This window comes from Synchiropus splendidus, chromosome 3 (assembly GCF_027744825.2).
Source record: "Synchiropus splendidus isolate RoL2022-P1 chromosome 3, RoL_Sspl_1.0, whole genome shotgun sequence".
Classification (NCBI taxonomy): Eukaryota; Metazoa; Chordata; class Actinopteri; order Syngnathiformes; family Callionymidae; genus Synchiropus; species Synchiropus splendidus.
In genome coordinates this window covers 16,154,707-16,181,984 of record NC_071336.1, presented here as the reverse complement: position 1 = coordinate 16,181,984, position 27,278 = coordinate 16,154,707, and the positions used below count along the sequence as shown (strand labels likewise).

The following is a 27,278-nucleotide window of genomic DNA, read 5'->3' as shown; positions in this document are numbered from 1 at the left end:
GAAGAGAGAAACAAAAGTTGAGGGAGTGAAGCTTCAGCTGCCTTTTTCATACAGTTGGCCAAACGGATATGCTTCAAACACACTCACTGTAAAGGACATACGGACTAAATAACATGTAATATTGATGATACAAGTCATCGAGAAAAACTTTATATTTTTACTCAGAATAAAAAAAGAAAAATATTCTCAACACTTAACATGCTCCTTTGCAAGTGTTTGTTGAAGAGGGAAAGTCACAGCAGACAGTTGACCCACATTTCAAGCACCTTACAATAACAATTTGAGGCTGACCTCAATACTTCCTGCTGTTTGGGTGGTTCAAAACAACATGGTATGTGCATAAATCTAAAATAATTTGGTATCGTCTCACCAAAAAGCCCTTAAACATAATCAACAAGAGTGTTTCCCTTTGCCAACCAGCCTTGGTTTCTGATACAGTAAATGTTGTTTTCATCTGTTAAAAGTACATTTTAATGTGGGCTGTTCCTCCGTTGTTTTTTCCAAATCTCTCAAAATGTGTTTGCTCCAGGATTATGTATCCCCCTCCCTTGTGAAAATAAATAGAGTGAATGAATGAATGCGTTGACGACTAAGGTTTGTATCGGTAACTCTTTCGCACCTTAGTCACTGATTCTATTGAGTATTAACCTGCAAGTCAAAGAAGTAGTAGATTGCTTTATTATAACCTGTCACATCTTTTTTTTTTACTTTAAAACTATAATAACGACCCCTTTCCACCATAAACACTGGTGATTTTCAGCCCCTTCCCTTGTCTTTTTCTCGATTCGATCAGCTGCATTTATTTTTTTTATTATTATTTATACACTGGAATACCGTTATCGTCGTTTTCCACAGGTCTAAATATTTTCTAAGAGAATAAAAATGTAGACCAGACCCCCCACGAGCCACTCTCTCGTGGGCGCACGCGCACGCGCACTACGTCACATGTTGGGAATGCAGGGAGCTGCTGCTGAAGGCCTGTGGATCCGCGACAAAGTAGGTTACCGAGTCTAAATAAAGACTTCGGTGTCTTTTTTGGGGATGACTTTCATTGACTTTTTTCAAAACTAGCTACAAAGACAGAGTTTGCTGGCGGTGGTAGCCTGCCGCTTGGTCGTTTCCTCCCGGGCTGCTGCTGCTGCTGCTGCGCTGCAGTTAGCCCACGGGGCAGTTCGAAACAAGCTAGCAAACAAGTAAACACGCCTGCTATTAAAGTGAATTATCGCTAATGGGGCCTCATTGCGGCTTGTTAAAGCCCTTTAATGTGTTTTTTTCAAGTGCATATGACGTTGGAAGATTCCAGTCCAGTCCCACAAATGTCAGGTTTTGGTCGCAAGCAATGCGCGTCTCTGCAGTCGAAGTGGTAAATGTTGTATTTTGGGTGTAACTGTCTCTTTTCTCCATTTTGTTTTTCCACTTGTAGATGAGACCGAAGCTGAGGAGCGAACCGCTACTGTAAAGGTACTGTAAACCCCCTGTTTATTTTGTATTTTTTGTCTTTTTTTAATTGAGATACTTTGGTAGATTGTTTTCTAATGGCTAGTCAACTCAACCTTTCCAGTCGGGTTTTTTTATTTACCAAAAAAGCACAGCATCTTCATTTTGCTAAATGTTGCTACACTCAAACTCATTGTTAGCTCTCGCAGCCTTCCAAATAAAAGACCTAGCTTTTTGGAGTAGGGAGTTTCGCTGAAATACGCCACTTCAGACCGATTAATGTTGGTGAAAAGCGAAGCGTAGTGTCGGGCGTTTTGAGAACCTAGCTTTTGTTTTCACGTCGCGTTAAACGTTCAGATCAACAACAGTCGTGTTTTATTTTGAAAATAATACCTTATGTCTTCCGTTAACCTGCATCTGTTGTACCGACCGTCAGAAAAGTGGCATTGCTTTCGATTCAATTTCTGTATTTATGTAACTTGTACCATAATACTGATGTCTTAACAAAAAACACCACCAACATTTAAAAAAAATGGTTGGTCAATATTTTACTCGGTGTTGTGTTGGTGTAAAAGCCTTTGACTACAATTTTTCTAGTGAAGATTTCAATTTAAAGAGTGCCGCTCCAATTCACTGTTTAAGCAGGTTTCATCATCCTCCCATCCATCAATATAATCCTCTTACCAACTGGGACTTATGACAGCCGCATGATCCCCAGACCAGAGTGATTCATTCAACACACGCCTGCGGCATGAATTTCAACTGCGTGACACACAATAAGACTGACAAATAGCCAGGTGTGGCTGTCCTGATGAAACCACTCTATAAATGTCATTCTATCTTCATACTGTGAAAGACGGATGTCAGGTGCAAGTCAGCCCTTCCATCTCCTCAGCTGTGCACCACATGTTGTTGTTGATCTGTTGTTATTAGGCAGGTGTTCACTGGTATGGAGACGTGAGATTATACAACATTTCCTATCTCATTTTTGTCCGTTTCTGGACGCCAGTGCTCCTGTAAACATCAAGGGACAATGACTATTGTGCTGAACAAGCAAGGCACTGTCATTGGCACCTGTGATCTGTGTGCAAGTATACTGTCCGTGTGTGTATGCTGTAGATTGTCTGTGTTTCTGCAGCGACACACATTTTCCAGCCCTGCGTGATCCAGCTGGAAATCCCCCCCGAGGCATTTACAATGTCTACCCTCTTCCTTCTCCTCATCTAGAAGCCCATTGTTCATGATGTGTCTCTGTTGCTATTGGAAACAAAAGCATCTCTTAGTTCTATCTGGTTACCTGGTACACAAAACTAAGACAGCGCTTTTATATTGAGTGAACTGCAATTCCCCATTAGTAGTTAGTCGGTGTGCGTCAATGTTACAAATTGATTTGTTGTTGTATGTGGATTTGCAGATCCTGCCATGTCTGGTCCAACCTGGCTGCCCCCTAGAACTCTGGATAGTCCAGAGAGAGCCGTCCCCCAGATGTCCCATGTAACTGGGTCTGCCATCTACAGAGCCCCCAACAAAAAGGCTGCTTCTGACTTCCCACCAAAATATAGCAACTATGAACAGAATGGAGGAGTCGGTGGTGTAGCCCTCAGGTACATGGCTACTGGACCGAGAGGTACGGCAAAACCTTTATGTCGCTTTGATGTGGTCTTGGCTGATATTCTTGGCGTGCTAGTTTCTGTTTTCTAAATCTAGACTGTTGAGTGAAATACTGTCATTGAGTGTAAAAAGTATTAAGTGTTACCTAGCATCAGAAAAGTGGTGGTTTCCCACAGCGACTCAGCCCTTGACTAAGTCCCTCAAAAAAACTGCCTCATCAGACTGTCAACAAAAGTTGCTCTTGTTGCAAACATCTTTGGAACTTCCATGACAACGAGCAGCAAATTGAAACTTAACTACAGACAAAACTTTCAGCTGACATGAAGCTACATCTCCGAGCGCTTGGCAAATCATCTCCACAAGTCCTAGTGCCCTTTAGAGAACGTCATATGTCCCTTTTTCACTTTAAAAAAGACCATATTCTGCAGACGTATTGCCCATAATGATGACACCAATACTGTAGTGATATGATGCACTTTTACATGAACCTTCATCCAACCTTTTGACTTTTCCCTTTTTTTGGTCCTTGTGCAGCTGGTGGTTCAGTCCACCACCCTTCAAGTGATCATTACTATTCTCCTCCTCATGGTCCTAAGGAAGATCGCAACTGGAGTCCTCACATGGACAGTTATGAGCTCATGGTTGGTGCACTGTCAAATCAAATTGGTGTTTATTGACGTGTAGAACTGACGTCTCACCATTAGTTGTAAATCAATAGCCAGATAAATGAGACACATCTTGGGGTAGAAACACCGGATGGGTCTTCAGTACATAACCTCTAATTCACAGTCACCTGGTTATGTTTGTATTTTGAAATAAACCATAATGCCCAGAATTACTACAGTTGTAGAAATACCACAAGATGGAAAGGAAGAAAATCTGCTTTCAAGTGCTTCTTTAAAATCTATGATTAGAACAATTGATGAGTTGATTGAGTTTCCAGTTATTGGTAATAAACCATGTTTATGGGTGCATGTGTTCATTTAAAGAATTATTATAATCGTTTTGTCCAGCATCGTGGTCCTGGGAAAGCAGTGGGCCATCCCTCTAAGATCGACGCCGACATTGACTCGCTCACGAGCATGCTAGCTGATCTGGACAGCCACCCGCACGAGTCCAGCACACAGGTGTGATGTTCGGTTACACTGCAAGTCTAGTGTTTGTTGACCTGCGTCAAACTTACAGCTGCATTGTTTTCTGCCTCCTCAGCTGTACGACAATGTGCCTTACAACAAGTACCTCAGCGAGGATCAGTACAAATCTGCACATCAGAACCCGGCCCCCAGTCAGAGTCGTCCCTCAATGGACTATCCTCCTCACCCCCGCAGCCAGTACTACCCTGCCCCTCTGTACCACAGTGACCACCACTCTTCCCAATACTCCTCGGCTCCCCACCAGGACTACTACTCCCCCTCTCCTCCAGCCCCCAAACCTTATCCCCAGCCAGTCCCCGCATCTTACACCACCGCCTCCACTCCGACAGGTCCCAGGTTCACTGTGCAGGTCAAGACAGCCCAACCAGTCACTTATTCACAGACTGGGAGGCAAGCGGAGCAGGCCTACACTCCACCTCCGCCTCGGCAGCATGTGAGCCGCCCTCCTCCCCAAACGAGTCCTCAAGGCTGGTACCCCCCACAGTCCAGCTCCCAGACTCAGGTGATGCACCCTGATGTGGGCTGCAAAGGAGTTGGTGGAAGAGTGAACCAGGTTTCAGTGCCCAAAAGAGGGATGGAGAGTAATCCGCCTGTGCAGAGTTCAGCATATCAGTCCAGTAAGGTAGGAGGACCAGAACTTTGTCCTCGTGTTGAGCTGCTGTTGCACCTGATACCTCTTCCTCAAATATCTCCATAGTGCAGTCTGTATGTTCGTATGTATTTCCTGACAGTAGGAGGTCTTCATCACTCTTGTAAACAATGATGCGTCCTTCATGGTGTTGGATTCTTCAGAACATCAAATGTCTAGGTAAATATTCAGGTCAATTTCATCCTGTTCTTCAGGTGGCGGCATCAACCAAACCTGAAGAGGAGTTGGATCGACTCACGAAGAAGTTGGTGTACGACATGAACCACCCACCTGCCGAGGACTACTTTGGTAGGACCCCTGCTTGTGCATTGTTGACCTTCTTCCAGTCATTCCTGAAGCATCACTGGCATCTTTCTCAGGCCGCTGCGCTCGCTGTGGTGACAATGTGGTGGGTGACGGCAACGGCTGCATCGCCATGGAGCAGGTGTTCCACGTGGAGTGCTTCACTTGCATCACCTGCCATGCCCGCCTGCGAGGACAGCCCTTTTACGCCCTGGACAAGAAGAGTTACTGCGAGACTTGTTACATTGTGAGTTTGAGAACTAAGGTTCTTGATCATAAAACTGTGTTAAAATAACGTTTCTTGGACTCATTTAGAGCACCTTGGAGCGATGTTCAAAGTGCTCCAAACCCATCTTGGACCGTATCCTGCGAGCAATGGGGAAAGCTTACCACCCACGCTGCTTCACATGCATCGTCTGTAACTGTTGCTTGGACGGCGTGCCCTTCACCGTGGACGCCACCTCTCAGATTCACTGCATAGACGACTTTCACAGGTACACAGAAGCTCTCTAATGCCTTCATTTCCAGTGGTGCTTTTGTCCTGATCCACCTCCTTGTCTGATGGTGTGAACAGGAAGTACGCTCCTCGCTGCTCTGTGTGTGGTGAGCCCATCATGCCTGAAGCCGGCCAGGAGGAGACGGTGAGGATAGTTGCACTGGACCGCAGTTTCCACGTCAACTGCTACGTCTGCGAGGTGACTTTGTTTTGCCTATCAATCTCAAAGAATGAAGAAATGGGAAGGGATGTTTCCCTGCATGAGTAAGGTTAACCTGCATGTTTTATTTTCTAATAAAGGAATGCGGACTACTCCTGTCCTCAGAGGGTGAAGGTCGTGGCTGTTACCCGCTCGATGGCCACATCTTGTGCAAGAGCTGCAGTGCCAGACGCATCCAGGACCTGTCTGCCAAAATCTCCACAGACTGCTGACTTACTCGCTGTCTGACGGCGTCTCTGCTGCCCTACTCAGCATATCTCCTTTCTGATCACGATGTCTTGACAGCTTTGTTACCCGGTTTGGTTCAACATGGCTCTTGTGGCGCCACCTGCTGGTGTGTAGTCATACGTCATCTCGGTACATGTTTGGTTTTCCACATCTCTTCTGAAGGAATTGAAGCCCAACCTGCCGGCGGTTTGGGCTCCAGCTTCACAGGTACATTTAGGTTGTTGTCAAATATATATAAACTCACAATTGTATAAAATGTATTCGAATAACGGCTTGTGACGTGTGTAATGAAAGCACAACTGTGAGTGTACAGTACATAACCGGCTGCGCCAGAGCCGTGTTGAGCAGTTTGCAGTGAATCTTTGCAGTGATGTAGCTTCATAGAAATGTAGACCAGAAGAATGTTTTCTGTTCTTTTGCGAGACTGTTGCTTTCTGCTCCATCCTTCTCATAACATTACAGAATGTGAAACTTTGGTTTAAGCTCAACATGCTTGATACTTGACTGTTACATGGAAGGCAACGGTGTGATGAAGTATTTCTGAAGGAAAACAGGGTGATTGTCATTTACTTGAAAACAATATGCCATAAAATTTGAGCCTCACACAGTGTCTTTTTTTTGTCCCTCGGGGATATCAGATCATCTGAAAACATTTATTTAAGAATGTCTAGTTTGCCACAGAAAGAGTTTAATTAAAGGGAAGCAGATTTGAAATGAGAGATTCAGGAGGTGGGAATGATAAGTCTAACTTCAATAAAGTACAATAAGGAGAGGAGTGATTTCTACAGGTTTCATTTTGTTTGAAGACATTTGTATGTGAAACCCATCCTGTAAAACGTTGGAGTTATAGAGATATACTGGGGAAAGAATTTCAACATAATTCATTGAGATATATTAAAGCGAAAACGGATCAGACGCACATATAAAACCCATCTCATAAAAACTGTGGTAATTTGGGTGGCTATTATTCACTGATATATTTAACACCCAAAATGAAGAGCTAACATTTTATGTTGTAGGATCTGCTCAACCACAGAGGCAAACCACTCACCTGTCATTGGTTTTCCTTCAGTGTGCTCAGCCCTCTAGAGCAGACCTGGGCAATCTGGTCCTCAAAAGGCCAGAGTGGTGCTGATGTTTGTTCTAAGCAGTCAAGCGCACAGTTTAGATGGGGGTTCAGTCTGAGAAGTTTTAGTTCAAGACCTGAGATCTGGTTCATCGACCTGTTTGTGTCCTCTCTGGTGCTCTACACAGATCCACCAGTCGCCAAATAGGGGTTGACGTCTTGGCCCAGCCTGTGTGGCCCCGGGTCTCCTGTATGCCTTCCCTCCTTTATGCTTTTTGCTTCCTCTAGTTTGGTGGGCACAGGGCCGGAGAATCTTCCTCGCGGCTCCCATGTGCCCCAGGGCCTTCATGGTCCTAGAAATAGTGCACCTGTGGAGGGGCAACTATTGGCACTGTCAGATTTTTCTTTTTTAGTTTTTTTTTCAGGTCTAATACTGACCAGGGACCGGCGATTCGTCTTGCTTGTGCTCATGATATATTTGGGCTCCGCTGATGGCAACTGCCTTGATGACGATCTTCTTTGTGAGTCACAAACCAGCTATTTTGCGCATATCGCCTCCAGCTGAGTAGAAAAAAATGGCGTTGCCTGAGGCGCCTGAGTGGTGCGCAGCTGCACAGCAGGGCGTGAGGAACTGATGGGCTTTTCACACCAGTTATTCACAGACAAATGACAAAGATTGGACTGCTTGGTTCAATTCAAGACCAAAGGCCGTGTGTAATGTCAGTGTATTATTAATTTCTAAAATAAATAATCGTAAAATAAATTTCACTTAAATCACAAAAAGTTTCAATTGTACTTAACTGTGAAATATCAATAAAGGCATTGTTTTTAAATGTTGAAATATGAACAAGCTGAGGCCAGTAAAACCTGCAGTTGAAATATTTTGACCTAAGAACCAATGTCAGGGTGATATCGGTTCCATTCAGGAGTTCAAGTGACAGAAGAACCTTCCTTCTGACGCCCAGGGTTGATGTCGGTCAGCTATGACGTGAGTTCACAAACTAATATTCCAAAGGTCGTACTTCAGATAATATGTGATGACGTTATATTGAGTGCTGCATTTCAGTCGCACCTTCACCAGGAAACGGTGCGGTCATAATGTAATATGTGTGTAAGAGCTTATAGGTCAGCTGATGAGTGTCGACACAAGTCAGGGGAGTGGCCGCAGAAGCAAGTAGACAGTGGGATGCCTGTTGAAGTAGTGTGGTGCGTGTATCCTCTTTTAGTGTTTGACTTCTCTGATAATGAGGATCCTCATGGCGCTGCTGGCTATGATGCTGTTGGCGACAACAGGAGGATCTGTCCATGAAGACGTAGGGAAATCAGCTGCGGTCTTGTGATGCATCTGTGACCCTACAGGCCTTCTCTTTTAGCCTTCCAGGGACTCAAGGACGACTATGGCGTTGTGGGAAACAAAGCTGCTATCCAGGAGGTTTTACAACCTCAGTGAAGATCACACAACAAATAAGTGAGTGTGTGTGTGAACGTCACTCATGCTTGGTTCACTTACTGGAGCGTGAGCTGTTCATTAGATTCTCATGTTGTGATAACCATCAATGTGCTTATTTCCAGTTGTCATTGTTTGAGATGCGATCAACAGCTGTGCAGTCATCATCACACCGAGTCACTTCCTCTGATGCTGGTCTATCGGCTGTTCTGGCGAGTCAGGGTCGCCGGCTTGATGGCAGAAATATAGAAGGTCAAGTCTAAAAGAGTCATCATCCTGCCTTAAAATAAACCTACATTTGCTTCAGGCTACTATGCGTGAACTCCAGGTCTGAATGTGAAATGTTCCCTTCAGCAGTCGCTCTGTCTCCAGGAGATCGGCGGCAATTGTGTTTGGCATGAAATCAAGTCAAATGTTTGGCAAAGGAAGCAGCAGTCGAGAGCAAGGGCTGCCCATTTATCTCCAGGTGATCAGCGGACTCCACCTGTACATCTCCTTAAAGAAAAGGAGGGACCTCTGCTGCACCACAGACTGGGGACAAAGGTCAGAGATTATGCTTCACAATAAAGCTGTTGTAGAGTACTGCTATCGAGGATCATCGTGATTTCAAAAAAGAAAAAAACATCTCAAAATTGTGTTAAAAATGACTCACATTACTCAGACTGAATCAGACATGTTTTCATGGCAGATGACTCATTTACACAAAAAGTTGGATAAGAAAAAAAAATCCTGAGCCGTCAGAAAAAGAGGTCGACAGGAAAAGGCCTTAAACCGAAAGGAATCGCAGACTAAATGGACACATATTCTGTGTCTGCTCTTCTCATGAATCTGCCATGGTGACTGACGCGTTCTGTCAGGCTGCTCTGCAGTTCACTCAGTCTTGTGTACTCTCCTGTTCATCACCTCTGAAGCGGCCGCTGACCGGATCACGGGAGCTCAACCTCTTTAGATAGACACTTGCCATCACTGACGTCTGGTTTTGAGCATTTACTTTCTCTCGAAGCCAATATTTTTGATGTTCTAAACGCCTGTACCACACTGTCAATTCTTCCACAATCTGTTTAAATGAGAATAAACTGCAGTTTCTTAAAAAATCAAAATAAAAAAAACTTGAACTTTACTTACAGTAAAACTCATTTGGAGCAAAATTACTTGTGAATTTAACTCGGTTCAGAACACAGTTGTGTCGCTGAGTGTTCTGTTTGGATTTCTAATAGTTAAAAACACAAACCGACTTGTAACTGTGTCTGCGTGAGCTGTGTCTATGAATAGCTTCTTATTTATATCCAGTCATGCAAGGTTAAGTCCAGACAGGCAGCCAGGGTGGATCTGGAGCCACAGTTTTTGAAGACAGGCATCACAACACCAGATATGATCTGGAGGAAAAGGCCGAATAAAACCTCATTAAAATGGAGCCTGGTGGATCGTTTCTGCCGTCGGACTGGGAAGAGCAGTGGAGACGAGAAAAGGAGAGGAAGAACAGCACCATGAAAAAAGGGGGAGAGGAGATAGAGAAGGACAAACAGGAGCTGAGGAGGATTGTGGCCTACAACAATGTGAAAATGGGATTGACCAGTGGGGCAGAGGGAAGATGGGCGGAGTGTGGAGTTGGTCCAGATGATGAACTCCACACGTGTCGCTGTCGAAATCATCCTGAAGACCTTTTCCTTGTCCTGGAAAGCTTCAGGGAGTCCTCTCTTCTCACAGACCTGACGCTGACTCTTGAAAGCGGAAATAGTTTCAACGTGCACTCTCTTCTGCTGGAGGCCGTCAGCCCTGTGATCGCCGAGCGACTACGAGAAGCCAGAGTGCAGTCTCCAGCGTCCAGTCGCCACTGGACCATTCTACTGGGGTCAGGAGTGGACCATGTAGGTCTGCAGGGCGTCATAGAGTTCGCCTACACAGGAAGAGTGCCCCCAAACAAGGAGCAGATCCTCTCTGCAGCATGTGCACTTGAGGTCCCTCGACTCCTAGATAGCTGCAGCAAAAACGGACACCTGAAGGGAGGTGGTACTGAGAAGGTCCACATGGAGGACACACTGAAGTCAATCCAGGAACTCTGGGCCAACAGGACCGGATGTGACGTGGTTTTGAACGTTGGCGGATCCTCATTCTATGGTCTGTGAGCCCACATTATCGTCCAGGATCATGCTGGGGTTATAAAGGTTCCTCTGTCTCGCTCAGTCCACAGAGTCGTCCTGGCTGCCAGCAGCGACTACTTTCGTGGCATGTTTACCAGCGGGATGAAGGAATCCGCTCAGATGAGTGTCGACCTTCCCTTCCTGTCTCCTCCTGAGCTGGGAGCCCTCATCTGCTGTTCCTATAGCGGATCCCTTCAGCTCAGCTGGGATAGTGTCTTTGAGATCATCTGCATGGCTCTTCAGCTTCAGTTCCAGCTTGCTATCAAGGTCTGCCTTGACTTCATGCAGAGAGAACTAAGTGCTGCTTCCTGCCTGGATGTGATGTCCTTTTGCGAAGCCTACGGCTTCTCAGAACTTCTTGAAGAAGCTCATGACTACTTAGAGAGGAACTTTTGGGAGGTTTCGGCCACTGCTAAGTTTCTGGACCTGCCAGCTGATAAGCTGCTGGAGATCATTTGCTCTGATGGTCTTTGTGCTCCCTCTGAGTTGGCAGTGTTCCGGGCCGTGGTCTCCTGGGTGCAAGCGAATCCCCAGGAAAGATTTGATAAAGTGAACCTTCTTATGAAAGGAGTTCGCTTCGACCTGATGACGTTCAGAGAGTTTCGCGAAGTACGTGCTATCAACCTGCGAATGGAGTGCTCTGGCTCCAAGGGCTTGGAACTGTACAGCTCTGCGCTCAAGGAATTTGGCTTGAGCCCCCAAAATACTCAACAATTCAGGGTTAGACATCCTAGGGATGTTCTGGTCCTGGTGGGTGGAGATCAGCTGAACCCAGACATGGGCCAACGAATACCAAGCAGAGAAATGTGGTTTGCACACTCGCTCTGCAGTGGAACTGGGTTAGTGAGGGAGATGGAGTGGCGGAGACTGGGGGAGATTCCTGACCAGCCAAAGTTCCGGCACGGACTCGCATCACTGAGGGGAAGTCTGTATGTGATCGGAGGATGCTACTTCTACACTAAGAACGACATGATGAGCTCATGTTTCAGGTGATGCTGTTCCCAGCTCGAGTTGTCTGGCTCCCTTCTCATGACTTTGTCTTGCTCCCTGCCAGCTTTGATCCAGAACTAAACAGCTGGAGGAAGCTAGCCAGCATGCAGGAAGTCAGAAGTAATTTCACTGTGGTGGTACATGGTGAACGTCTTTACGCAATCGGTGGAGACAGAGAAATCAATACCAACATAGACAGTGTAGAGATGTACAACCCAGACTCTGACTCCTGGAGGTAAGTCCTGCTGGGCCTGAATGTTCTTATCAGAGACCAAAAAAATGTTACTTTTTATGTTGGAGCTGTTGCACTGTCTGATCCAACCCAAATATCGAGGCTGCTCTTTTCCAATACTGTTTGACTGACAAGAATTTGTTTTATCTTTCAGCTATGTGCGGCCGCTGGACTGTGCTCTGAGCGGTCACGCGGCGACTGTATTCAGCGGCGAAGTCTACATCACTGGAGGTTTCAACTGCAAGTATGTTTGTCAAGCATCCATATTCACGTACCACCCAGACACTGGATCAACCCACCTGCCAGACATGACCCACGACCGTGCCCAGCACTGCATGGAAGCCCTGCGGGGTCGCCTCTACGTAGCGGGCGGAGTTTGCAACCAAGGAACTTTCTACACAAATCAACTCTCCTGTGAGATGTACAACCCTGGAGCAAAATCTTGGACGGTGTTCTCCTCACTTCCTGTTCCTCATGTGGGCGCGGCCTCTGCTGTCCTGGAGGAAATGATCTACATTTTGGGAGGGTACTGCCAGGAAGATTACAGTGAGTCTGGGCTGGTGCACCGCTTCAACACCAGCTTGCAGAGATGGGAGAACATGGGCAGGGTGCCGGGCGCGGTCAGTGATCTGCAGGCTTGTTTACTGAGGCTGCCTCAGAACTTGAGGCAGCGACTCAGCGTGTAATTGTATGTCGAGCTTCTGTGTGTCCTATATGTGCGCTGTGTCACATAGATTCGTAAAAGAAAATAAAGCAGTGTAACATAATGTCCTTCATTATCAGACGGCTATGGCAAATATTTCTGGGAGCAACTCCAACGATTTTAAATTCTGTGAAGCTTGCTATGCTTTAGTGTCAATGTTGGGCAGGAGGAATCTGGGTCTGAAGTCTGAGCTGTGTAGATCGTGCTCGCCCATTTGAGGGTCACCTTAGAGAGGAACTGTCTTCACTCAACACAACTCAACACTGTCTTCACTGACAGTGAGTTATGTGTGTTTTTAGCTTGGGAACCACATGGAAGGCAGTTGTATAATAATAACACCATAATAACATATAACATAGAAATCTAAGCGGATAAAACATTTCGATTGATTAATACTGACATGGTGGCTTGCGCTTGATACAAACATAGCCACGAACTAGTCAAGGTGTTTCCTACTGTCAAACTTTTTACCTTTGATTTGAAGGTTTGGCTACGTCTGAATTATGAGTTTGTATTGAGTCAGTATTATGAGGGGAGCGAGGTGCCACAGCAAGAGAGTGAGGGAGAGCGGCGGCACCTAAAACTTGGGAGTCGGAAAATAAACTTGGTCGAATAAGCAGAGACACTGAGATTTTTTTTTTCTTTTTGAAAACATACTGTTACCAGCACGAGTCACACACACACCCCGGAGGTTCCTTACCACGGTTCAGAACTGATCAAGTGGGTCCGGTAACAACTCTTATCAGTCTGAGAAATTCCATTAATGCCTTTCATGACTAGACATGACCTGCATCTACAGTGCGTGAAGCACCGTAGTTCACTTCTGAGGAGAAGATGGGGCTCAGGACTCTGCTGATTCTGCCTCTGCTTGGCTTCATGCTGATGGAGTCAGGGTCGGCTCAGAGAGGCGACAGTAGTGTCTTAGCTGAGAGGCTGACCGCGGAGTCAATAAAGAAGCTGGAGGAGAAGGTGGCGGCTGTAGAGCGATGGAGGAACGAGACTGATGCTCTCCAGGCCCGGCTGAATGACACTGTCGACATGCTGGAAAGACAGAAGGCTGAAGTGGAGGCTCTGAAGAAGGAGAGCCAAGGTCGGTGTGGTTGCAAATGAAGGTTAATAAGTCAATTTATTGAGCTTCAATTTGCATTGTATCAGCAGAAATGAGAACCAGGCTGGCTGCATCGGAGGAGGTCATCAAAACACTCGCACGCAAAACTAGTAAGAGTTGTACGCAACATTCAGTTCGTTTGACTGAGTCTGAAAAATCTAAGCATCTTTTCAACTGTGCTCCCAAGACTCTATTGCGGTTGCATTCTCCACCTCCTTGGCCAATGTGGGAGAAGTGTACACAGGACCATGCACTGAAAAAACCCTGATTTTCAAGAGGGTCCTCACCAACACTGGCGAAGGTTACGACGTGGACACAGGTAATTGACACTGGATGAATCGAATCCTGGATGATATTTTAGAAATGGGATGCGAACGTTCGCTTCAGTAACGAGCTAATGTACATGGAAATTGTGGTTAGTTGTAACTTGCTAGCTGACCACAAGAGGCCGCCACAAATATTACAGATACAGATGTACAGTATAAAATATATATATATCGTTTTCGTTTAGAATTATTTCATTTATTTATTTTTTAAATAAATGTTCTTGCATGCCGGTTACAATCCCAACCAAGACGGGGCTGAGGAAGAGCCTGGTCACACATGCATTGTCTCTGTTGCAGGAGTCTTCACAGCCCCTGTTGAGGGTCTCTACTACTTCAGCTTTAGCACCTATGGTTACAACACTCACCTCGTGGGGGCCATTTTGATGAAGAACAACGAGCGCCAGACGTCCACCTATGAAAGCGCTTCCATGGATGGCTCCGACAGCAGCACTAACTCTGCCGTCCTTCATCTTGCTGCTGGTGACAGAGTGTACGTCGAACTGTGGGACAACGCTCGAGTGTTTGATAACCTGAATGCACACACCACCTTCGCTGGATTTCTGATTTATCCTCAGTTACGCGACTAGGCATGTTAATACTGAATCTGACAGTGCACTGTAATGTATCGATACATTACTGGAGAGTAAAAACCGATCAATAAAGTTGCACTGTTCTTTCATTCCTTCATTTCTCCGTTACAGTCGCACATGCGCAGGCAAGCAAAGCACAGCGGCTCGGACGTCATTGTTCGGCCCAGCGGTTTTGCCCATGTTCTCCCATCTGTGGATGGAAGGATCGTAGCGATGCACCATCTTTCTCTCGCTGTAGTCTTCGCGGCTGTAGCCGCCGAGCACATAGAACTTCCCTTCCAGAACAGCACTTCCTGCGCCCACGTGTGGGACTGGCAGAGATGTGAAGGCAGTCCAGGAGTCCGTCGCTGGATGGTAAACTTCACAGTCCAGCTGGTCCACCACCGCGCCACCATCATCTGCAGTGAAGCCACCTGCTACATAAAGATGATCACCTAGAGTCTCCATGCAGTGATGAGCGCGTGGTTTGGACATTGTGGCCAGGTAGGTGCTTCCGGTCTCTGGGTGATAGACAAACATGGACGATAGACAGTTGAAGTCATTGTTCATACCACCTGAGACAAAGATCTGTCCGTGTAAGACCCTTGCTACGTGTCCACCAAGAGGCAGATCCAGAGGCTTTGTGAAGCTGAAACAGAGATTAGAAAAACTCAGTGTCTGGTGATGAAAACATGTATGGATGTAAAATGTATGTATAAAGAAATTCTAAAAATGGAGGGCTTGAGTATAGAGCATTTTCAACCCTGTCGGGTGTCAGACTCTCATGGACACGTGCTAGTTGAAGGTTTTAATTCAGTTGTCACAGTGATATGAAGCTATCATATCGAAATTGGAAATTGTTGTAGTTATTTATTGTTATTTATATATTTAGTGTTTTTAGGTTAGGTTACGTTAGGTCAAGCCAGAGAGGCACCATTTTTAACAACCAAAACAACATTTTTTTTTTTTTTTTGCGTAAAAATGAAAAATCTTTCTCATAAGATGCTGTAACCAAACACACATCAGAGTGGACCAATGAAGAACCAGAGCTACCACAAACAGAAGGCACTAAGATAAAATGTGATTTTAAACAATTATTTCTTATTTGAATATTACTTTTTTTTATTTGTCATTAATCATGTCCCACAAGGGCACAATGCCAACAAATGACCCCCATTGCACCGACACTGTTCATATGTTATAGAAAAAAAAAGTGAAAACATTGATAACAGTGATCTATCCTGCTGCTCGAATAGTGGCAGCTGGACTTTATTTGAGACATAAATGCGAAGACTAAACGTGCTTACAGCCAAACTGGCTTGGTCCCACTCTTAGTGTGATAAAAGTGAGCAATGTTTTTGATGTCAGTGCGTTTCCGTCTTCCTCTCTTGACTGCTTTAACCTACTCTGAGCTGGGGTTGGGTGAGCTGGTAGAGTGGGGTGATAATTTGGTGATAATAGCATTCCTCACTTGCCCATTCAGGTGCGATGCCATACCCACCTCCAAGAGTTTGTTGTGAGACTGTATCGTTCTACACTCTCCTTATAGTCCGGGTCACTGTGTCCGCCGATGGCTAACATGTTCCCATCAAAGATCACAACAGAGAAGGCGCATCGATTTTCCCCCATGTCTGCCAATCGCTCCCAGCTGTTTTGAAGTGGATGGTATCTGAAGATGGCGCAAGAAAAAAGTCAGAATTTATTTCGTGATTCAAAGTGCAAGCGTTTAAATGTCTTACCTGTAAACAGAATTTAGGGTGTCACCAACACCGTAATACCTGTTGCCCCCAAACACGTAAAGCTGTCCTTTAAACACAGCCACTTCGTGACCAAACCTTGGAGTCTCTGGCATTTCTCCCAGCAGCCTCCACTCCATGGCCTTCTTTATCCCTGTCTGATTCATCAAGGAATTCCCAAACCAGAGTTCTGTGCTAACGCTCCGGAGAGCCATGTCCTCGGAGATCTGGTCACCACCGCTCACCACAAGAATCTCCTTCGGCAGGTAGACGCGACACTGACTCTGTGGTGTTGACTCAGAGCAAAACTCATCGTGAACGGCTTCGTAGATGTCCGCTAGTCGTTGGTCCGACCACATTTCCAAAGATCGGACCTCTTTGAACTCCTTAAAAGTCATCAGGGGGAAGTGTATGGTTTTCATGAGCTCTTTGGCAAGTCGAAACCTTCTTTTGGGCTTGGCTTGGATCCAGTTTGCCACAGCCCGAAATACAACAAGTTCACAAGGAACGTTGAGTGAGCTGCTCCTCAGATACCTCAGCAGTTGTCTGGCAGGAAGGTATTTGAACTTGGCAGTGCGCGACACCTTTGGAAATTGTCGAAGGACATAATCATCAGCAAGTTCGAGGAGATGCGTCATCTGATAGGCTTCGGCAAAGGACGCTACGTCGAGGCAGGAGTGAGGGTTTAGCTCTTCGTGAAGGTACTGCAGGCTCAACGATAGAGCTGGCTGGTACTGCAGCTGCAGAGAAAGGCAGGCGACTTCAAAGACACAACTCCAGCTGAGGTGAACAGACCCAGTGTAGGACGAGCCAATGAGAACTTCCAGTTCAGCGGCAGGGAGGAAGGGTAGATGGACATGGGACTGATAGGACTCCTTCATGCCCAGGCTGAACATGCCGCGGAAGTAATCGCTGCAGGCAGCCAAGATGACTCTGTGGGCTGGAGGGGAGATGCCATACCTTAGTGTTTGTCTATTCATGTGGTAGCACATTTAGGTTAAACACATTCTTCGACGCAATTTGGCAATAAAGCAAATACAAATTCATTGATTTCTTCCACTTTCATGCTGATGTCAGAGTAGTCTCCCCTCAAGCAGCGGCGATAAACGTGAGCATGCAGCGTAGCAAGAGTGAGCACTGTGTGACCTGCAGGGATGCCATCGGTTCAGTACACACTTCTGAAATCACCATATATAACGGATAATAAATGATATTCCTCTCAAGTTTTCACAAGTGTGACAAGAAAGAAACTAAATCAAACATGATAAGATGGTTATCACATGAAAATGTTCATAATATATATATATTTTTAACAACCCACGGGCACCATGTTGAAGCATCAAGACAAAAAGACTCATGCATGTAGGTGAATATTTGAACATTTACCAGTACTTGTTGCAAAGGTGTAAAGTAATGGTTGATTTCCAAACTGTCAGTTTATCAGTAAACACTTGAAAATATGGTAAAGAGCACTTCATTGATTTACTTGCCAGACCGGTGAGTAATGGCCAACTCACCATGAAAGGACGCCCCATGAACGTCCAGGATGACATCACAGCCTACTCTCTCCTCCTGAAGCTGCTTTACAGACTGAAGGCTGATGACTATATGCTGCATAGCAGATGTGGCATCATCCATCTTCTCCGAGTTGCTGACAAAAGTCTCGCACAGATCAAGCACTCTTGGGGCACCAAGAGTTTCAGCTGCAGCTTTTATATCTTCAACTGTGTCCTTGCTCAGCTTTGATAAATGTCCAGTGTACGCAAAATCAACGATGGCCTCCAGACTGTCATGGTCAACGTCCAAACTCAGTGACCTCTTGCAGAGCCCGCTGTCGCCCGATACATCCAGGACCGCCAGACCTTTCCTGGTGAGGGAGCTGACGGCTGCCAGCACAGGAGCGTGAACACACAAAGTTGCGCCATCTCTGGTGAGCAATGTCAGATCAGTGAGAAGAGATCGCTCTCTGAATTGAGCCAGAGTGAGGAATAATTCAGGGGCGTGATTGTCTTTGCTGTAAAGCTTCTGAACACTTTCATCATAACACTCATCGTCACTGGAATCTTCAGCAATCTCCTCATCTGTTGACTCCTCATCTTCCTCCTCAAACATCTTACTGTTGATATCCTCCTTGTCTTTTCTCACCGTGGCTGTGACAGATAGACCAGGATCACCTTCCTGCTTCTCCTGATCCACAGTCCTGTCTGATATTGTTTCAAGGAAATAATATTCCGGTGCATCTTCTTCATACTCATCTCCAAACCCAGAACATTCAGCAGCTTCCTCTTCGACCGAGGCTGCACTGGAGTGGGTTTTTTGTGTCCCCTGCTCCTCCTGATGGTCTTGGTCATCCAGCACTTGCTCTTCCTCTGATTCATTGGCGTCTTCCACCTCCTCCTCTTCTGTGCTCTCCTCCACTTCTGTATCCACATTGTTGTCTCCAAACTCCCCCTCAGGAGCGTTTTCCCGCTCTGTGTCCTCCAACCTAACACCTTCGTCGTCACTTATTGTCTCTTCTTCCTCTTCAACCACTTCCTCATCATTGTCCTCACACGTAGCCCGGTGAGGTTCCTCTTTCACCATTGGTTCAGTCATTTCATGATCTGACTCCTCTTCACTCTCCTCTTCACTTTCCCCTCCTTCATCATCTTCTTCATCTTTGCTCATGTTTTCTCTCGTCCATCGCATTACTCTCTCTCTCCATCTCCGTCTTCTCTGCTCTTCAATCTCTCTTTTCCAATCAGTCCAGCCTTGAGGCTGGCGAAGGTTGGCCACTTCCATTCCTCCTTTAAAGTCCTGCAGATTAAACTCACTTGCAAAGTGGCTGTTGCTGGCAGTTGAAGAGATAAAACAGGAAAAGTGCCCTGTCCTTTCTGCAGAGCTGTGCCTGGAGCCTCCTTCACCTCTCCCCCACCCGTCTGTCCTTCTCTCCTCCTCCACGTGAATGATGAGAGTGGTAGGAGTGCCATCATTCCCCATGTAACCAAACAACTGTCTATATTAGGTACATGAGCTGCAGGCGTCTAAAGCTGTTTTAATGACGAACGCCACCATCAAGCTTCACCGTTGAAGACCTGTAAATACCATCAAAGGACTTCAGTGTCTTGACTTCTGCATTCTTGGTCTTAGAAGTTGATTCTAAAAAATTATCAGTTTTAGTTTGGCTCCCAGGAATGGAATAGCAGAGGGTAATATGATTCATGATAATCTCTCTGTAATGAATAGGATGGGAACAGGATTTTACTTTATATATAGTTGACTTGTTTGTGGTCCAGGAACTTTCATTGCCCAAAATAGTTTGACAACATTAGCCTGGATGCATAGGCGGACATTTTTAAGACGATGGTACGGAGACATCAAAGTCAGTTTCAGACATTTGGCTCTTCTAACCATCACGAGAGCTTCCATGCTGCAGAGCAGTGCATTACGGGTCGTCAATCGTGAGTGGGGGGGCTGCAGGTTCCAGGCAAAATTTTGTTTTTTTAAGCTTGGACTTTATTGTATTTTTCTATTTACAATTTGAATTTGAATTTCAATACATGTTTTTAGTTAGTTTGTCTTTTCATGATTCAGGTGTGTGTCACATTCGTTTCAACTCTTATTTTAATCACAAATTCATTGACACTTCTACTCTGTTTGGACCATGTTAATGGTGCTTATTTACAAGACAGCTCCCCTGTCTTGCACAGACAACCCCAGTTTTTAATAAAAGCTGCCGCAGATGTACGCACCTTGGTCGGTATGGCCCTCGAGAAACGCATCATCTGCATAAAAAACAATTCTCTAAGTTGCACAGCATATATATATAAGGTGAAAAGACAGTGAATTAATGTGTATTGCACGGAACTGTCATCTGAATTTCTTCATCACTATTTGTTTAATTTTCAAATGTATTTTTAACAGTCTCGCCCTGTGCTCTCCACTAAACTGACCTCAAGGCAGCTGGATCAAAATTCCTTGGCCATGAGCAGACACTTTCATTTGGAGACATATGACTGGAAGATCAGTATTAAATACCTAGAGCGTCAAATGAAGGGTCAAATTGCTTCTTATCGTCCAAACACAGAGGAATCTGGGGCAAGGATCAGGAGACGTGGCGCGGAGAGGAGGCAGCGTGGGGGGGCGAACAACGCATTAACACCTGTCACTTTTTTGTGCTGTCAAAGAAAGCAAACAGCTGGGTCGCACTGCAACCTTGAAGTTGAGAGAAATACTCAGGTCATGTGGCGCCTGGCAGCCGACGACACAATGAGACACGACTGCTGCTGCTGTGTGTGTGTGTGTGTGAGTGACTGAAGAGTCTTCACAGATCCTCACTGCAGGACGACGGTTTAATCTGGAGGACTTATGCGGCTTAGTACCTGGAGCTTACATGTGACATGATTCTACTGCTATTGTGTTCGTATAGCGGATATAGCAGAATATTCAGTAATAAAAAATTGAATCCCAGCTCCAATTGCCAGACATACACTTGAATTGGGAGTCAAATTTGAGAGACTGGTGCACTGGTCTGAATGGTCAAAAGGAAACCTGTATTTGCCTGATCCCAAGTTGGTGGTCTGCGGTTCATTAAGTAGTAACAATAAATGTAAAAAAAAACACTGCAGTAGCGCAGCTTCATGCTGCCATCAGCACTGCTTTGAAGTGTCAGTGGGCTGGAGGTGAATCCAGTGGGCGAGGTGACCAGCTACTCCTACCTGTGGACACCCCTCCCTTTACCCACTCAGGCACATGAGTCAGCTTATAACCACCAAAGTAACACTCCAGTTACCTGTCCTTCTCTTGGCCCATCATTTTGGCTTTTTGGTTACACGTTGTGATGCATTTGTCTTTATAACTGTGGTGGATGGAGCAGAGCTGACTCTGAAGGACACTGACTTGACAGAACAGGCTTCTATTGTTCTGCAACACTGACGTCTTTAGTTCTACTTCTGTGGTTTAAACCTCCACAGTCCTTGAAGTTGCATGCTTGTCCCGAAATACACCAGCCATCTACTGTATGTGGCTATTATCGCGTGCTTGAGGCGGTAGAAGAACAGCTTTGTTTCTCTGCCAATACAACACCTGTGCTGACTTGTAGTTTACACCCTCTACATCTGACCCGGTGAGGAACAAACACCTGCACGGATGACACGGCCGCCATTCTCCCATGTTAAAATCACTGGCCTTTATCTGCTAAATGTCTCGAGTCTGGTGTTGCAGTGTGGGAGGGGTTGTCATCTGCATACCCCTGCAGAGCTGTGCAATGTTTCGTCACATTGTGCTTGTCTGTCGTAACCTCTAGTTCCAAGACAGGGGAGAACTTTATAAAACAGAGTGACTTACTGCATCATGGAGAGGAAGACTTCAACATCTGAAACATACACAGGTCTGCTAAGTTACTCTCAACAGGAACTCCGCGGTGCTAGTGCCATCTGCTGTTCATTTGAGTTCATTACACTCAGACTATTTCACTGGGTAAGTGGTTAACTGAAGATGGATATATATTGATAAAGCGCAGGACAATGATTTTGGGGAGAGAAATAAATAATCACAGCATGAATGCAAATATGTGGCTTTTCTAGTTCTTAGAATCCTGCACATACATGGACTATTGTAGATCAATTTCCTTTTCCCGCTGAGAACCACGAGTTGATCCTCAAGAAAGATGACAATTTGGTAAAATGCAGTTGAATTTTATTGAACTTTGACCGGCACACTGATGACCAACCACATACAACTTTGTTTTTGACTCTACAGACAAGGAGGTTCCTTTGTGAGAATGCAACCAATGCATCTCGACAGAATACTCAATAAAAATGACACAAAAATGGACGAAACATAAAACATATAAGACAGAGACGCCAGAAAAGGCTTCTTCCTGTTATTGCCACTTGAAATGAGAAGCATGACTGATTGTCCAGTTCATGTTTGTTTGTTTGATAAATAAACGCGACAAGAAAGGTTGTTCAGACTGCGTTTCAACACTGAGGATTGAGGTCGGCTGAGTGGAACAAAACACTAAAAACATCACAAGCCATCTCTTCTATTGCTTTGTACATGGGCTCGCGTCCTACTACAGATCCGGTGGTCCAGAAGGAACCAGGGGCCCAGACGGCAGCATCCACGCCGAGGTCAGCAAAGACAAAACCTTTCGCAAATCTATGACTCACACACACCGGGGGAGGAAGGGTTTGCATAGTTGAGCACCGTCACCTTCAACCTGACCTGCTAATGTTCCCACACGGTCTCTCTCCTGCGGTAGCTTGTTGGTGGAAGGAACCAGATGAGAAGTGCTATTTTTAAAAATGAGACGACGAGGGAGGGGGAAATATTAGAGCAGATAAACACGGGGTCATGTTGTGATTGCCTTAAATGAACTCGATTAAATGCTCAAGTGAGCGCGAGTGCATTTGTTCAGTCGAACATGTGAATGTAAAGAAAACTCGAGTGAAAATGTTGATGATGCACCCAGTCACAGAATCAACCAAGCGAAAGCCTTTAAGGGATTAATGATTGTGTTTTGGTTTTTCTGAAACAAGACATTCCTCTGGGAGCAGAGTTGACTCTGTCATGTGACATTGCACGCTGCTAGAGATTGACAGAACGATAAAACAGTGAGAAACAGAAGAAGTCACAGTCAGTCCTCCCTTGAATTTTCTAACTAGATATTCGATCGTGCGTGCAGTACGGTTGTGCTTTCTCGTCCAGAACTCTTGGATTTGTCTAGCTGCTAGTGTTGCTTCATTGTACACAAATAGTCAAAGCTTTAATAAAGAGCTCTACGAAGGTTCCCTTGAGTTGTTGTACTAGGTCAGACATTTGGTCAAGCGCTGGCCCAGGGGAGAAAGAAAGACACAAAAACAAGGACGAGAGAGAGCGACAGAGGGAGGAGGAGCAGGAGGACGAATAGAAGGGAGTAGGTTGGCGGCCACAGTGACATCAGGCCTTTGAAGAATTGGCCCTTCTCCTCCGGACTTTTCTGCTTGTCTGCATTTGTCCTGCAGATGACCAGCGGCCTCACCTGGGATATGCTTTCCTGAAATACACAGACACTTATGTGAACCTGAAAATGGATGGTTCATTTCAACAAGGACATTTCAAACCCTCACGTGACAAGTCTTTATCGAGGCCAGACCTTTACCTCCAGAATTGTTCTGCTGTTTGCCCTGTCTGGACTCAGTCTCAGGTTCCAGCGATGCGATCGGTGACTGCGTCCGCCGTCGTCCTCACTCTCAGTGGTGTCTTGTCGTGCCACGCGCGGCCGTTTCCGTCGCCGTGAGCTGATCCGCTGCAGCGAACCAGGCTCCTGCAGTCTGGGGCAGATGAGTTGACAAGTCATGCACGTGTGCATCAAGTCTACGTCCCGAGTGAACTCACCTGGAATCTGTGTCTTCGATATCAGCATCTGCATCACTCTCTCCCTGAGGGTCAGACAACACACACTCCTCCTGCGGGAGAATACAGTTTGCACTCATATTGAAATAGAGTCTCTTCCTTTTGATCACCAGGAAGGCTTTTATTTTGGAGGTGAGAAAAAGTGAGGGTCCCTGTGAGTCACCCACAGCAGCTATTGGAAACTCCAGTCAACACCTGACATTATCCAAGGGTGTGTCTTCATGCTTCATGTTTTTTTTGTCAGAATTCTAATCACGCGTGAGTCATTTCCCACGCAGTCACATGATCAACCAGAGTCATTTTCACTGGTAGAAAATAATTATTTGACCTTCAGTAGTTACTTAACACCACGTTTTGTAAATGACAGTTCGATAAAACTCTGGTAAATGCTCCAGTCCTTTTTGAACATGGCTGACATCATACAGAAGTCTGAAACTAAACACACAACACTGACTGACTGAACCATTACCTCAGTGCCGTATCCCTCCGAGTACCTAGTTAGAACCCGCCTGCTCCTCCCACAGTGTTCACACAGTCTGGTGTCCTGAGAAGACAGAAGACAGAGGAGACGCTTTGACGGACACTGCGACAGCACAGACACTCCAGCAGAGAAGATGTGACAGAGGCCCTGAGGTCAGCAAAAGTTAAATGCCTACATTTAGAGGCAGGATGACTCACAGACAAGACTTAAGTAGAGAGTGTGAACACTCACCGGCGTGGGCGTGTGTGCTTCTGAATAGAGTGTACAAGGACCGACCTCGCACACACACATCGCATCCGCATCACCGCAGCTCGCCCCCATCTGAAACAGTTTCATGTAAACTGCTCTTACATCACACGGACCAGGCAGCAGCGTCACACATTGCCATCGACTATGCCATTAACTCGTGCACACGGGAGACCAAGTATTTGATGGCAATATTTAAATAGGTCAGATGCAGTTGTCAGTTGCACAGCAGTGTTTACAGGTTTCCGGTTGATCACATGGCCAGCTAGCGCCGGTAAATACTCAACTACATAATATCCATCGACACAGACTGTGGCTGTCCAACTAAACAGGGATTTTGGAGAGAGGTTGGACACAAGTCTGTCATGGTGAAAGACTGCTTTACCTTCAGGATACACCATATGGAGATGTACTTACTATAGACGTGCTGCATATACTGCTCTGGAGTGCAAGGAAAATGATCACAATGAATTGGATTGAATGCAGGTTTCAACTGCTTCTCCTTCTTAATGTTTTTTTCTTTAGGTTTGAATGTGTGAGACATTTAAATTCTGCCATTAACAAACTGCATACTTCATTCTAAGTAGACTGGTGATGAAGTACAGGTGTTGTTTTGGTTTTTTCTATTGCCTTTGTTTCTTCGGTTTATGCTTGTGTTTCTGTACTTGCCAGCAAAGTGACTCACTTTATTTGCATATTCTATCTGTATTTAATGGGTTAAGGTTTGACGTAAATTAGCAGAAGTAAAAAAAAAAAAAAAAGAAAATATCCATCTGAGTGAGATTCATTTTAAAACCAGCAACTAAGTTCAGTTCTCACGCTGGCCTTTTTGCTGCTCTCTAAGATGCAACCCAGAGATAACTCCAACACTCAATACGTAGCTCATGATTTGACCGAGTTCTACAGCAGGTGCATGATTATTACTGGAATGCAGAATGCATTGGATTGACACATTGACACAACTTGACTTCACACAGGTCAAAATATGATACACAATTATACAGAAAATGGACAACAGTCACAACCTCACAGTCATTGTTGGACGTCTCTCCAGAGGAAAAGAAGCCTTGAGAGTCAGATTCCCTCCTCAGCATGACCTCTGACCTGGCTCTGACATTCACATAGACCTGATGTGGAAACACAACAGTGGCTCAACATCCTGTCACAGTAAAACTATACTTGGCGAGAAATAACAAAAAAGAAATATATTTTTTAAAGTCTTCTTAAAGGACGATACAACAATACACGTTAAAACTACAGTAACTAACAGAAGAAGATGCTACTGCGTTCACTGATGTCAAAAAACGCTTTCTCCGGCCACAGATGCTCTGGATCCCCTGAAAGTCGCCGCTCTTGCCTGACAGAGGCCGCAGCTTTAGAGGGTCACTCATGACCCAGAGGTTGGCGATTTGAGCGCATTGAAAAAGTACGTGAAGCTTCGAATGATTTAAGGAAAAAACTAAAGTGAGGGCCAGTTTGCCGTGCAGCTTGAGGCCGGATCCTTGGATGTCCTCGCTGTGCTTGCAGGGGTTCACTCCTCCAGACTGGAAATGTGAGTGACTTCTCAAACCCCCACCACCTCATTATGGCAATAAGTGGGATAATCAAGTCAGCAATTAGCACAATGTGGTGAATGACTGAGCTCTGGATCTGATGTTCTTCCATGAAAGCGAGTGCGTTACGTCACTGCTGGCACATCTTTAAATGTCACTACCTTGGTAATTGCGATGACAGTCGATGCCTCACTCATAAAGGCAAAGAGAATGATACACGCTGAAACTAATGCAGAGAATCACTGTTGAGAAATAAGCGCAGTAATGTGGCCATAGTTGGGTAGTTTTGCTGGAGAGAAATGAAAGGTTCGAAGTAGTTCCTGCGAGAGTGAAAGTGGTTTTGGTCCACAGAGCGGGAGTCAGGCGTCACGGCACCTCTGTCTCGCCAACATCTGCCAGCTCTCACTCCTCTTACGTAACATCCTCCGACGGTCCGTTGGAACTTTCTCACACAAAAGATGCAGCGAACATGGGGAGAAGCCATCACCGCGGCTCCAGTCGATGCGGCGCACAAACAGCACGGACGCGTCCAAGCTATCGCTCACCACTGCGAAGGCGGTCTTACCTCAAACACATGGCGAGGATGAAGTGACGAGGTAAAACGCAGATGCAGAGGTTGAGCACTCGAGGATGCTCGTCGTGGCGGCGTTTGACATTGTGGCAAATCCTCTGTGACGTCAGCGGGGATGACAGGCTGCTCACCGGGATGCCGAGCGCGCCTAAAAACACCGCGGGAGCGCGCGCCGGCGGACGGAAGCGACTTCCGAGATTTGCCTTCGAAATAAAATTTGGCGGAAGTAACAATGAACCCACATCATAGCTTGGTTTTCTTCTTTTTTTCTGTTTACTCATACTCCTCAGAAGTCTGTGACAGTCTCACATAATAGAGGCCTTGCCGTCGAATCCATCTTGCTGGGTGTCCTCCCATTGTCCAAAATTGAAATGCTCTTTCAATGCAAGATAACTTGGTTTTTGCTTAAAAAAATCTAAAAATCAATACCTAGAAATATTATCAGATTCGAATGAAAATAGAGTCATTTTACTGACTCATTACTAAATGTGGGTTTTGTGCTTTATTGCATGCAATGTATATGTCCTTGGACTTGTAGACGTTATATATAATTCTTAAGATCAGCAAGAGTGATATCTTAGTAATTTTTGTTTGAAAATGTCAATGTTTCCGAAAACCTGCGTTAACTAATAAAACAAAGTTCATCATTTTTATA

At 45.5% G+C, this 27,278-nt stretch overlaps 5 protein-coding genes across 7 annotated transcripts; 3 read left to right on the top strand and 2 right to left on the bottom strand.

Annotated features, from left to right (window-relative positions):
* The first annotated feature begins 940 nt into the window (after positions 1–940).
* trip6 (thyroid hormone receptor interactor 6) lies at positions 941–6,680 on the top strand. 3 transcript variants are annotated; one of them, XM_053859371.1, is made up of 11 exons: positions 941–996; positions 1,424–1,461; positions 2,852–3,064; positions 3,583–3,689; positions 4,062–4,175; positions 4,258–4,824; positions 5,046–5,139; positions 5,211–5,380; positions 5,449–5,627; positions 5,708–5,828; positions 5,930–6,680. In XM_053859371.1, the coding sequence occupies exons 3-11, from the start codon at positions 2,860–2,862 to the stop codon at positions 6,059–6,061; spliced, it is 1,689 nt and encodes a 562-aa protein (XP_053715346.1). In that variant the 5' UTR covers positions 941–996; positions 1,424–1,461; positions 2,852–2,859; the 3' UTR covers positions 6,062–6,680. The 3 variants fall into 3 exon arrangements, with proteins under 3 accessions (XP_053715346.1, XP_053715347.1, XP_053715345.1); XM_053859372.1 differs by lacking the exon at positions 941–996 and adding an exon at positions 1,010–1,193; XM_053859370.1 differs by lacking the exon at positions 941–996 and adding an exon at positions 1,010–1,193 and having other exon boundaries at positions 1,279–1,461.
* A 3,319-nt stretch (positions 6,681–9,999) lies between these two features.
* Positions 10,000–12,639, top strand: si:ch211-63p21.8 (kelch-like protein 33). Its single transcript, XM_053860072.1, has 4 exons — positions 10,000–10,708; positions 10,775–11,720; positions 11,786–11,956; positions 12,108–12,639. Exons 1-4 carry the CDS (start codon positions 10,000–10,002, stop codon positions 12,637–12,639), a joined length of 2,358 nt encoding a protein of 785 aa, XP_053716047.1.
* An 851-nt stretch (positions 12,640–13,490) lies between these two features.
* Positions 13,491–14,726, top strand: cbln11 (cerebellin 11). The gene is made up of 4 exons (XM_053860070.1): positions 13,491–13,746; positions 13,815–13,874; positions 13,952–14,083; positions 14,388–14,726. Exons 1-4 carry the CDS (start codon positions 13,491–13,493, stop codon positions 14,675–14,677), a joined length of 738 nt encoding a protein of 245 aa, XP_053716045.1. The 3' UTR covers positions 14,678–14,726.
* A 59-nt stretch (positions 14,727–14,785) lies between these two features.
* On the bottom strand, positions 14,786–19,172 carry LOC128755955 (kelch-like protein 33). Its single transcript, XM_053860069.1, has 4 exons — positions 17,913–19,172; positions 16,399–17,335; positions 16,161–16,328; positions 14,786–15,308 (listed from the first exon to the last, which is right to left on the bottom strand). The coding sequence occupies exons 1-4, from the start codon at positions 19,081–19,083 to the stop codon at positions 14,786–14,788; spliced, it is 2,799 nt and encodes a 932-aa protein (XP_053716044.1). The 5' UTR covers positions 19,084–19,172.
* Positions 19,173–22,068: 2,896 nt separating this feature from the next.
* Positions 22,069–26,848, bottom strand: si:ch211-63p21.1 (uncharacterized). The gene is made up of 7 exons (XM_053859684.1): positions 26,618–26,848; positions 25,525–25,626; positions 24,485–24,574; positions 24,242–24,316; positions 23,755–23,825; positions 23,519–23,690; positions 22,069–23,413 (listed from the first exon to the last, which is right to left on the bottom strand). The coding sequence occupies exons 2-7, from the start codon at positions 25,591–25,593 to the stop codon at positions 23,201–23,203; spliced, it is 690 nt and encodes a 229-aa protein (XP_053715659.1). The 5' UTR covers positions 25,594–25,626; positions 26,618–26,848; the 3' UTR covers positions 22,069–23,200.
* Between the last annotated feature and the right edge of the window lie 430 nt (positions 26,849–27,278).

Coding starts and splice junctions, on each gene's coding strand:
- trip6 (XM_053859371.1), top strand. CDS start 2,860: ATGTCTGGTCCAACCTGGCTGCCCCCTAGAACTCTGGATAGTCCAGAG. Junction 4,176..4,257: donor CGCACGAGTCCAGCACACAG/GTGTGATGTTCG, acceptor CTGCCTCCTCAG/CTGTACGACAATGTGCCTTA. Junction 5,829..5,929: donor TCAACTGCTACGTCTGCGAG/GTGACTTTGTTT, acceptor TTTCTAATAAAG/GAATGCGGACTACTCCTGTC.
- cbln11 (XM_053860070.1), top strand. CDS start 13,491: ATGGGGCTCAGGACTCTGCTGATTCTGCCTCTGCTTGGCTTCATGCTG. Junction 13,875..13,951: donor AACACTCGCACGCAAAACTA/GTAAGAGTTGTA, acceptor TGTGCTCCCAAG/ACTCTATTGCGGTTGCATTC. Junction 14,084..14,387: donor AGGTTACGACGTGGACACAG/GTAATTGACACT, acceptor TCTCTGTTGCAG/GAGTCTTCACAGCCCCTGTT.
- si:ch211-63p21.8 (XM_053860072.1), top strand. CDS start 10,000: ATGGAGCCTGGTGGATCGTTTCTGCCGTCGGACTGGGAAGAGCAGTGG. Junction 10,709..10,774: donor TGGCGGATCCTCATTCTATG/GTCTGTGAGCCC, acceptor TGTCTCGCTCAG/TCCACAGAGTCGTCCTGGCT. Junction 11,957..12,107: donor CCAGACTCTGACTCCTGGAG/GTAAGTCCTGCT, acceptor TTTATCTTTCAG/CTATGTGCGGCCGCTGGACT.
- si:ch211-63p21.1 (XM_053859684.1), bottom strand. CDS start 25,593: ATGCTGAGGAGGGAATCTGACTCTCAAGGCTTCTTTTCCTCTGGAGAG. Junction 23,826..24,241: donor CGGAGGGATACGGCACTGAG/GTAATGGTTCAG, acceptor ATTCTCCCGCAG/GAGGAGTGTGTGTTGTCTGA. Junction 23,691..23,754: donor ATCGAAGACACAGATTCCAG/GTGAGTTCACTC, acceptor CATCTGCCCCAG/ACTGCAGGAGCCTGGTTCGC.
- LOC128755955 (XM_053860069.1), bottom strand. CDS start 19,083: ATGCGATGGACGAGAGAAAACATGAGCAAAGATGAAGAAGATGATGAA. Junction 17,336..17,912: donor TCATGGGGCGTCCTTTCATG/GTGAGTTGGCCA, acceptor TCTCCCCTCCAG/CCCACAGAGTCATCTTGGCT. Junction 15,309..16,160: donor CTCACAACAAACTCTTGGAG/GTGGGTATGGCA, acceptor TCTCTGTTTCAG/CTTCACAAAGCCTCTGGATC.